Source organism: Saimiri boliviensis, chromosome 11, assembly GCF_048565385.1.
Source record: "Saimiri boliviensis isolate mSaiBol1 chromosome 11, mSaiBol1.pri, whole genome shotgun sequence".
In the NCBI taxonomy this organism is placed as follows: Eukaryota; Metazoa; Chordata; class Mammalia; order Primates; family Cebidae; genus Saimiri; species Saimiri boliviensis.
In genome coordinates, this window is record NC_133459.1 from 74,480,991 (window position 1) to 74,492,254 (window position 11,264).

The following is an 11,264-nucleotide window of genomic DNA, read 5'->3' on the forward strand; positions in this document are numbered from 1 at the left end:
GGCTCATTTGTGGCCTTGGCCTTCACCAGCCATTGCAGCAGCTTCCATGAGTGGCAGTATAGAGGAGGGAATCACGGAGCTCTCCCCACAAAACTGTTGTGACCATTGTCACTCCCGTTGCAAGATAAAACTTTATACCCAGTTTATCCTTTTATATATGTCCCATACATTCAGTGTCACGCCCATCACACAAGGGAGCATGAAATGTGATCTGATGCACATGTTTGCTCATTACAACGCCCAGTGTGCACGGAACATGGTACTGTGCAATGGTTAAAACTTAACTACAGACTGACTGTGGAACGTGATGATCACAGAATCATTTGATTTTCAAATTAGAAGAAACCTTGACTGTGACTTAATTCAACCATCTAATTTTAGACACAAGGAAAATGAGACCCAGAGAGGCTAAATAAGTGGGCACAGCCTCGTGTTCGAGGAGTGGCAGAGCTGCAGTGTAAAACCAGATATTCTCACTCCAATTCTGACGCGCCCTGTGTTGACTCTGAAACACGTGGCAGTGCTTTTCTGCACTGTGGTGTCATCAATTGTTTTAAGGTGTGTGCCTCCCTCACTAGACCATGTACTCTCCAGAAAATATTCATCACCAGGCTCCCAGCACAGTCAGTGGGACGTTATAGGATCCCAGTATATTGTTGAAAAAGTGAATGGATGAGTAAATACATGAGACCTGGTTTTCTGTCATCATGTAGAAACAAGCAAATGCCATAATTTTTAGTGATCTTTATGAGTGCTCAGTCAGCCTAATAATGAAGAATAGACAAGACAGGGAATGAAAGGTAGAAAAAATAGCATGAGTGAGAACAAAAAGGAGTACGCAATTCCATAGGAATATAACCAGACAAATTCAGTACATAGACAAAATGTTTAGATTCGATTGGGGAGCATTTTGTCGAGATTCTTGCCTCTTCTGATCTCTCCCCATTTTCACATAAGGGCTTTTTAAGCAGATGGTGCTTTAAGCAATTCCCATCAATGCTGCTCCTCCTCAGACCCTAGAATGCAGGATTGATGGCAGGTTAAGTTGTCTAAAAAGCAAAGTTGTTCATTAGTGTGTCTCGCCTCCCTGAGACGTCTTCCCACTCATTTTGCATCTATAGCTGCCCCATGTTGCTGCTGCTACCACGGAGGAAAGTGCATGTAACTCGATGTGATCTGGTTTCCGGAATATTTTCCATACACCAGAAGATGCAAAGGAATGGCTACTTAGGTAGTAACGTTTCAGACTCAGTGACAAGTATGCAGAGAGGATGTATATGGGCTGAGTTTGTCTCTCCTTGTAAATCACCCAAAGTCAATTAAAGTAAAGGCTAAAAAATCTAATCATCAACCCCCAGTGAGTTTGTGTTTTTCCTGAAATGCTGGCACATTCTATGTAATTTGACACTAAGCAGTGCCTGTTAAAAAGAAGCAGCAGCTGCAAAGGATTCAAGGCTAATAATTATAGCACACTGATGGCTTGGTACTGGGATGTGCATCAACAATATTGAGCATCAGTGGGGAGCAACTACTGGCTGGAGGGCTGTATCCAGAGAGCGGTTATCAGTATCTAAGTGTCAGTTTGTAGAACTGGGTGTGCTCCTATAGGCCAAGAAGTCTAGATGGAAGGTAGACAGCTTAATCTTTTCTGGAGGTGTTGCTACACAGCTGTCAAACAAATTGGGGTGGTTCAAATGCCCCTATGGAGAGAGTTTTAAGGAGACAGGCAGTCACTTCCTTTGAATGGATTGAGTCACACTGGCTAAAGACAAATATGGAGATCCAGCTTTTCACTGAACATTGCCTTGAACCATGTGGAACTTGGTAAATGCCAAATCAGCACTGCATCTGAGCACATCACCACTCTCTCCATCAGTTCCTTCATTTCCCAGCTCTTCTTTGAACATACCAAGCATACTTCCATATCTGTAATTTTGTCCTTGCCCTTCTCTCTTCCTTACATACCTTTTCCTCATGTGGTCCACATGGCTTCTTCCTCCTTGACCTTCCCCTCTGTCTTTTGCAGATCTCTGTGCTCATGATCAAAGGAGCCTTTCTTGGCCAACCTTTACAACATAGCTGCCTCCAAATCCAATCCACTGGCCTTCACAAAGACAGAAGTTTTGGTTGTTTTGATCACTGCTGTATCCCCAGTCTCCAGAAGAGTGATTAGCATATAACTTGTTCAATAGATATATATTGCAGAAGTTGGTAACATAGGTCTTAAAAAGGAAAAGTCTTGTCTTATGATGCCTGGAAAGCAGTTAAAGAAATTTTTCAGATGCTTTCATTTCAAGTTATTTACCTACACTGCATGGAAGTTATACTTAGAAACTCAAGCAGCCTTCAAGAAAGTAATAATATGTCTAGGTAAGCAAGATAGCACTATTATCATTCAGTTCCCATCTGGGCTCCAAGCAACTTTAAGAGAACCTTTCCTCTGATAGACAGCACTAATTTGTGTCTTATGGAAAATTAAATAAATTATTGTTCACCTGAAGGGAGCAGGATTATTTGACTTCAGATATTTGCCATATGGCTTCTCTTCCACACAACATAGCTTTGAGGCTTAAGGTAGTAAGAGCAAGAGCATTCCTATAAATTATTCAGAGATAATTCAAAATAAGTGTGCATCTTTGACATATTGTCAAGTTTCTCGATGCTTTTTCCTGATAACAAGTGCTATGTTTTTGATGAAATGTTGCTCATTTCTCACACACCTTATTCTGTGTGTGTGTTCTGTGTTTTGTTTGTTTGTTTTCATTCCTCTCAGAGTCCAGTCTGGCTCGTATCTCAGCACAGGGTGGTTTACCTTCATTCTGGCCATGGACGCCTGTTACGGCATTCACGTCTACGGGATGATAAATGACACCTACTGCAAGTAAGATCACAAGAAATTATTTGTATGCAGCTCCAATTCTGAGATCTTGTCAAAATATCACAATTCGTTTTAATACCATAAATCTGAGAAACAGATAAAGCAACAATTATTTCCCAGTGTTCTTCGCTGACATGACATTTTATTGTCAGTGCATCAAGTTGTGACTTCTAGGGGTGATAAAAAGAAAAATATTTACCAGTCCAATGTCAAATGTCAGAAGGAACACTTTTCCCTTAATCAGTGGCATAGCAGGGACTTGTGGCTTGAAAATACAGAAGTTTAGTGGTTGCTTAATTTGCAAAAGCAATTTTGTCATTTCTGCTGCTCTGATGGCTTGATGGATAGCTATCTACTCAACGGTTAGTTAGATTTGATCATGAAGGACAAAATGTCCTAAAGCCTCAGAGAAACTGACAGCTTAACAAGAATTCCTAGAAAGTATACTTCACTAATAAGTGAGTAATCTTCCAGATCCTTATTTAAATTGAGTGTATTTACCCACAATATATCCTCACTGGTGGGATAGTTTCTAATTAGATAATAAAACAAATCCTCCATGCTTCATCAGGATAATGAAATCTATTTCCCTACCAATGATTGGCACAATATAATTCACAGACTGTTTTAATCAGAATGTCAGAATTGTAACTCTCAGCCACAGTCTTCATGAACAAATATTTCTTCTCTGACTGTAAGCATAATGGTGCTCAGATGAACCCAATATCTTACTGTGAAAAATCAGTTTCTTCAGGTTCTGCAAGAGGCTATCTAAAGTTTCCTCCATTATATACCATTTCCTGTTTCAAAGGATTGCCATATGTTTGAATGTAATTGGCATGATATATAAATTTTATTTGATCTATTAAAGCACTGAGAACCTGGTACATCTTCCTGAAAGCTTTAATACATGTAATAGCTTTTAACTGAGTTCATGGACAAGAATCATGTATGGGTTTGTAAGTAAATGCATTTACTGGCCACATAATGGATTCTTGTAAATGAGTGCTCCATTCTTCATCTCAATCTTTCTCTCCTTTTCTTTTTTTTTTTCTTTTCTAGGACAGAAGGCTATAGAAAAGTCCCCTATCATTACTATGAACAAGGAAGAGACGAGTGCGATGAATATTTTCTTCATGAACATGCCCCATATGGGGGGCATAGGTTTATCACTGAAAAGAAAGTGTTCGCTAAATGGGCCAAGAAGCACAGGATAATATTTACACATCCAAACTGGACATTGTCTTGATAATGGTTGTTCTGATCTTGCCGCATCACTTAATGTGATCCCCATATTGCAGCTGTGATGCTGATGATGCTAATGAAGATGACGGTGATGATAAAGACAACAACAATGATTATCAAGTTTCTGTACACTCTCAGATGTGGATGGTGACTCTGCTAGTAATTTAAACTTGGCATTTCATGGAGGATGGTTGTGCTCATTATGTTCTTTCTGGAGGTTCAACACTATATACCGCACTTTATAATTTAACTGGAATTGAGATGAAGACCAGTGACATGACAACTGTGACCTAAGAAATGGGAAGATTATCCTTCAAGATAGCTGCGTAGAATTGTTAAACAGTGAGTAAGTTCCAGAAGCCAAAAGGGTTTGGCCTCATAAGGCAAGGTGACTAACTCAATGGCTTCTTGAATCTCAGCAGCTTCGCCATCTTGAAGAATGACTGACTGTCAAACACTGACCCAAGAACTGCTATCAAGGTGCAAGTATCTTACTAGTTAGCCTAAGGAGGAAAAATATCTCTTCCTAATATACCATCTTCCTACAGTATTTCCTATAGCTAAAGCCTCAGGCCACTGCCTAATTAACAACTTCATGGACATCCTATGCTTCAGGATTACTTGACTATCTCAAACACGTAAATGAAAATGGGCCAAGTAGCAAATCTTGATGACTTTCCACTCTTACCATCCATTCTTACTACCAACAATATAACTGAACATGTGATTATAATGATCTATATTAATGTTGAGTTATTTTTGGTTGAGTCCTAAATATTTCAGAAGGCTACTTAACATGTAAGATACCAACTTCAACACTGTAATAACATATACTGTGAAAACATTCCTAAAACATAACCAAAGGGTTTACTAACTCGCTTCTTCAACATCCAACAACACAAAACTGTATGATTTTTGAAATCATGAAACAGGGAAAGCAAAGCATATTTTTACATCAATTTGTATCCTATCATACTTCATAATATATATTTGTATATTCAAATTTCTATTTTATAGGCCCAAGATGTGTTTCTCCAAACATCACATTCTCATTGCCAAGTGCCAACTGTTAGACGTGGAGAGGAAATGATTCCTTGCGTTAAACCTGACCAGAGCTTTTGCCTTCTAGGGATTTATTTTCCCCATAGTGTGTCTGTTGTTATGCCACAATAACAACAATAATGATGACCTTAATGTCCAAAGTGCTTTCTCATTTAGAGTCCTTTAACATGTGTTATACCATGTGATGCCCATGAACACCCCGTTGGACTATTGTCTGTGTATTCTGCTATCTCTTTAGCAGATGATCTGTAATTTGGTCATTGTTTGTTATACTCTAAATTGCTCTACTTGCTAATATTTGTATAGAATAGAATTTATGTAAACTAGTAACCAGTTGATTTCTGTGCCAAATACATTATATCAGGATTACCCAAAAAGTATCACAAAGGATGATCTCGGCCATATGCTAGGGCCCCTGTGAAAATAACTAGTTTTGCGAAGTTTTTCTACATGTATATGTGTGTGTGGTTCTATTTAGGTGGGGAAAAGATGAAAAAGCAAGGACAACAGAAGGAAACAAAGGCAAAGAATATAGTTTCCTGTCCTAGGCTTGAGACAACTCTATTTTTCATGTACTCATTGCTCATTAAATATTAGAGGGTGGTTTGCTGAGAGAGTAGCTGAGAGTTCAAAAATGTCCTTGCAGAATGATTCGAAAGACAAAAGCCAGGTTCAACTGACAGTACGTTTTGGAGGCTGGAAGTAATGATACATTTCACTTCAGAAGCACTTGTAGGTCTTTATTAGTGCTAAATATCATGGTGAGTTATCATTAAAATGTGCCATCTTGGATAAAGGCCTTTTTCCTCCTCTTCTGCCATTTTGATACCTCAGTATTCACACCCATAAAAATTACCAAGCCCCAGTTCTACCGTTGGAAAGAGTTGTTATTCTTTTGTTGTTCCCTTATGTAATTTTTAGTCTATGAATGTTAAGTTTTTTTGAGCTAATGATAGATAGAAATGCCCACTCAAAGAAACAGAGACAAATGTTAAAATTGCCAAACAGACTGTTTTCCCCCTGTTGTTTCACTGTTAAATAAAAAGAAATCCTTGATTAATCAGAATGCCTTGGGACATGAACCTAATTTATTTAGTTTTCTAATAAATGAAGGGCCAACTCTATTTGTTTTAGCCCCTACTGATGAGAAACGTTTGAAAACTTGCTTGCTTTCCTGCCTTGCTGTGGCTTTTTCTGTTTGCAATACACTATATCCCTCACTCTATGGCAGAAGGTAAGTGTGGAATATGTAGACTCCAGTGTTTTCTTTGGAGGTGTGGGGAAGGGGTTTTTTTCCCCCTCTTCTCTCCTCTTTCTTTCTTTCTTTTATTTTTTCAACTAGACTCTTACTCTACATTTTTTATGGTTGTTTTCATTGTCATTTTCTTTCTAAAAACAGGAAACAAAAAAACCCAAGTTTTTCTCAATTTGGAGACTCAATTAAATAATTCCCAGTATAATCAGCATTTTGATAGAATCTCACAAGTTATTTTTGTTTGCTTTTATTTCCTGTTTTCCTTTTATCCATCTTTCTAATTCTAGTAAAAAATGCAAAGTATAATTTCTCCCATGTTGAGAATAAATTTTTCATCTGCAGTTTATTGATAGAGAAGAGCTTGGTAAGGGAGCAATTCAAGGATACTATTTTGTCATGCAAATTTCTGATCAATTCCACAGATTCTGGTCAAATGAAAGATATCTTATCCAACATTTAAACACTGAAAAATTTAACTGAACCCACTTACAACTGATGTGTATTTATCCCAGAAATTAATGTCTGTAAAAAATAAAAATATTTTAATATTACTCTCCATGGCTCTAGGCAAATGAGCTATAAAAAAAGGGTCACAATTTTTCTGAAATTGGCATGAAAACGTTCAAGATAAAAATAATAGACTAAATATTATTCTCTATTATGCAGAATTCTATGAAAAAGCAATGTAATTTAAAAAGAGTTTTAAAATGAATGTTTAAATCCTTTTCAATTTAACCAAGTGACAAGTAGTAATGATTTACATTGTTATGATGATAATGTGAATAAGAAATCTTTTAGATTATATAATTTTACATTGCTATTAAACCTATCAAAGAAAAGGCAATTGGGATTTGTAAGAATGAATATATGCACATAGAGTCCATTTGTATATGGGTGAACACACACACACACACACACATATATATATATATATATATATATATATATATACTTATAACTATATATAAAGGCATATATATATAATCCTATATTCTTCACTGGTGTGTGTGAATCAGAGAAAACCCTATTTTAGACTTCATCCGAAATTTGTTGGGTTACATTTTGAATCCTGATGAAAAAAGCAAAAATCCAAATTAAATGGACTGATTGCTAAGAGTACATAAAATCATATTCAAAAGCTGGCCAGAAGAATAAAGCTAGAGAAGCTGCTAAATCTAGAACTGAAAACACAATTAGATGCCACAGTTGTCACAAATCAGACTTGTAAGTATAGCAATCTGTATTGTGGGTTCTGCCGATTGCAGGCTTAGCTGAAGTCACATTGAAAAACATTGCATCAAGCTTCATTCACACTGAAGTAAATGAACACTGGTCCTCCAATTCAAATATGCCAGTCTTTACCATAAGCAAAATCCAGATTTGCATGATTTTTATTATATAGCTAGAGAACTGTGACCACTATGAAAAAGGAAATTTATATAAGGAAATTGCTCTTGGAGAAATTGGTATAAATCAGCTGAGGTAGGAACAAGAGTCTGAATTGGAGACCTTGCTGACCTTCCAAGAAGTAGAGGCCATCAGGAGAAAATCACTGTTACTTAGAAAAGAGACAACACGAAAGTACTTCACCTGGTAGTATTAATTGGATGTTAATTATGAGTTTGGTTTAATTTCAATAAGCAAGAAAATATAATCAGATGACTGATTAAAAAAACAATGTGCCATCTAACCTTTTTTTTTTTTTTTTTTTTTTTTGTTTGTTTGTTTGTTTGGTTTTTTTTTGTTTTTGGAGACAGAGTTTTGCTCTTGTTACCCAGGCTGGAGTGCAATGGCGCGATCTCGGCTCACCGCAACCTCCGCCTCCTGGGTTCAGGCAATTCTCCTCCCTCAGCCTCCTGAGTAGCTGGGATTACAGGCACGTGCCACCATGCCCAGCTAATTTTTTGTATTTTTAGTAGAGACGGGGTTTCACTATGTTGACCGGGATGGTCTCGATCTCTTGACCTCGTGATCCACCCGCCTCGGCCTCCCAAAGTGCTGGGATTACAAGCTTGAGCCACCGCGCCCGGCATCTAACCTTTAATATGACATGTCAAATGCAAAGAATAAATTATGTTATTCAGTGTCAGTTATTTGCATGTCTTAGCACAACAAAGGATTTACAGTATGGGGCCAGGAGGGAATATGTTCTTAAAACAGCATATTTAAAAGACAAGACCTCATCATTTTAATAGTGTACATAGTTTAGTGGCTGAAGGAGCCAGGGCTAGCCTTTATAAGTGGTCTAGGCTTTTAGAGCTGAAAGAGATTTTAAAGACTAGCCAATAAAACTCCTACATCTTGGAGCTGAGGAAAGAGAATTGACGTGACTTGCCTGTAATTATAAACTGGACTAATGGCAGCACTGAAACTCAAATTCATGTCTCAGGTTTTCTTCTCTAGTTCTTTTGCTACTACACTTTTTAGACAGAAGGATAGCTAGAAAAAAATGCCTAACTGATTACTAAAGAGTCTATTCATGGAATCCAAGAGCTCCAAATTGTGTTCATTCTGCTCAGGATTAGAGAAATCCTCACAATGAAGTGTAGAAATATTTTCATAATTGAAGGAATATGTCCCACGGACTGTCTACACTCTCCCTCCTCTATGTTTGTTGCTATTGCCAAGGCTAGGCCATGTTCTGTTATCTCAAATTTCTAGGACTTGGTTAAAGAACATAAAGGTGAGTTTCTTACTTTCTCTTTGTAATTGAGGATGAGCAAGCTATTGATACACCAAGCTGTTGAGTGTTGGAAGTTTCCTGGTGAAACTGGCAGGCCCTGTTGTTAACATACCCCAGAGCTAAAGTGTCCTTATATTCAAACCAACTCTGCTGCCCACGTTAGTGAAATTATTCATCAGCATTAACACTACCCTTTGGTTCATGCTCATCCCTGCACTACATGTGATCCTTGAGCCCAGATACCCTTCTGGAAGGTGAATGAAATCCCCAAATATCCCATAAGACTTAGTTGGCATAAAAGATTGAAAAAGATTTTTTTTCTCTACTGTCCATTTATAGGATACTGTTAGAAGTGAAGAATTTTGAAACTACATACACTGGGCTCTGAAAATCGTTTCTGTGGCTCAGAAATAGTATATTGTTCTGTTGCTTGTTTTTGCTGAACTCTGGAGAAACCACCAGAGTAAAATTCCATGTAAATTGCTAAGGCATCGAATCAGAACTGTCCTTGGGCTTTGTAACAGTGCAGAAAATCTCATTTAGTTTTGTTTCTTTTTTTTTCAGTTAACTATTTTTTTTTTCTTTTCAGAATAGGCAAAATTTGTTTTTGGCGTAGAAAAGCTCTTCTTTCTCTGCAGCTATATCTCTTTATGTTCATGCCTTGGAGACTTCAGAAAAATAGAAGCTCACTTCCTTCCATAAAGGTGAAGAACATCTTGATGAATAGTCAGCTACCAAGTTCACATATTTGCCTATGTGGTGAGAGTTGTTTCTAAGAAACTTCAAAGCCACCAAAAGCAGGCACTTTTACAGCTTTTTGTTACCTAATCTACAAAGTGCTAATTTCCTTGTGTTTAGCTTTGTTGTCACTGCTACTGAGCCATTTCTATTACATACGGTACCATTTTTGCTTCACCCATTTTCCTGAGTTCCCATGATTTTTTTTCTATAGTTTCTCATTCACTTTAAAACCTGTAATCTTCATCTATTTTTAGAAGAAATGTGCAGTTGTACATTCGTGAAGAGTTTTTATGGCATTATAGTGCTTTATTTGGAAACACTGTATCTTAGAATAAAGCATACAAAATGGCAAAGAGCTATTGGCATATTTCAGTTTGTTTTACAACAGGACAAGTAAGGATATGATAACAAAGCCAGAGGGGAAAAGGTGCATGGGATTTTTAATATCCTTGATATCCAAGGCAGAAACAGATCCAGGATACTATTATAAACAATAACAAGATAAAATGCTGGTCAGCCTTTGGAATTTGCTTTGTCCATATTAACTATCTGATGCTGACATATGTTTCCTTTTTTGCTATGCCAGACATATTAACAAAGTTGGGTTAGCACATAAGCTGTATAAAAGAAAGACGTCTTCCTTCTTTCCTCCCTTCCTTCCTTATTTCTTACTTTCCTTCTTCCTCGGCTCTTATTTTCTTTCTGCAAAAATCAATACTCTTGCAGTTAAATGTCAAATTGGGATAATTTTTCTTTTAACAAATCAGCTTAGACTTATCTATCCAACTCTGTAAGAGATCCATATTTGGAAATGATCTCAAAATGAGAGTCATCTTTGGAAATAATAACTTCTTATATGCCAGGCTTTTTTTTTTTTTTTTTTTTTGAGACAGAGTCTCATTCCATCACCAGGCGCCAGGCTGGAGTGCAATGGTGCAACCTCAGCTCACTGCAACCTCCACCTCCCGGGTTCAAGCAATTCTCCTACCTCAGCCTCCCGAGTAGCTGGGACTACAGGCACATGCCACCACATCCAGCTAATTTTTTTGTATTTTTAGTAGAGACGGGGTTTCACCATGTCCACGATGGTCTCAATTTCTTGACCTCGTGATCTGCCCACCTTGGCCTCCCAAAGTGCTGAGATTACAGGCTTGAACCACCGTGCCCAGCCTATGCCAGGCTTATTAAAAGGCTGTACATCTCATTCAGTTCCCCTAATACTCTGTGAGGTACCTAATGTTACCATCTCATATATAAGGAAATTGAAGCACTAGAGAGATTAAATAGCTTGCCCATGGTCACACAACTTTTGATGAAATGAAATTGGAACCGAGGCAGTTTGGCCCAGAGGTCCATACCTATTTGGGGGAGACCAACAGATACAGCCAATAACCCCCCAA

The 11,264-nt window shown here is 37.6% G+C and overlaps 1 protein-coding gene across 3 annotated transcripts in view; it reads left to right on the forward strand.

Moving 5' to 3' along the window:
- ST6GALNAC3 (ST6 N-acetylgalactosaminide alpha-2,6-sialyltransferase 3) overlaps positions 1–7,079 on the forward strand; it is a 585,173-nt gene extending 578,094 nt beyond the window's left edge. For all 3 annotated transcript variants that reach the window (XM_003921398.4, XM_074381026.1, XM_074381027.1), the window contains exons 4-5: positions 2,774–2,881; positions 3,941–7,079. In XM_003921398.4, the coding sequence (XP_003921447.1) occupies positions 2,774–2,881; positions 3,941–4,127 (295 nt within the window). In that variant the 3' untranslated portion in view covers positions 4,128–7,079. The remainder of the gene's footprint in view (positions 1–2,773; positions 2,882–3,940) is intronic.
- Positions 7,080–11,264: the final 4,185 nt, after the last annotated feature.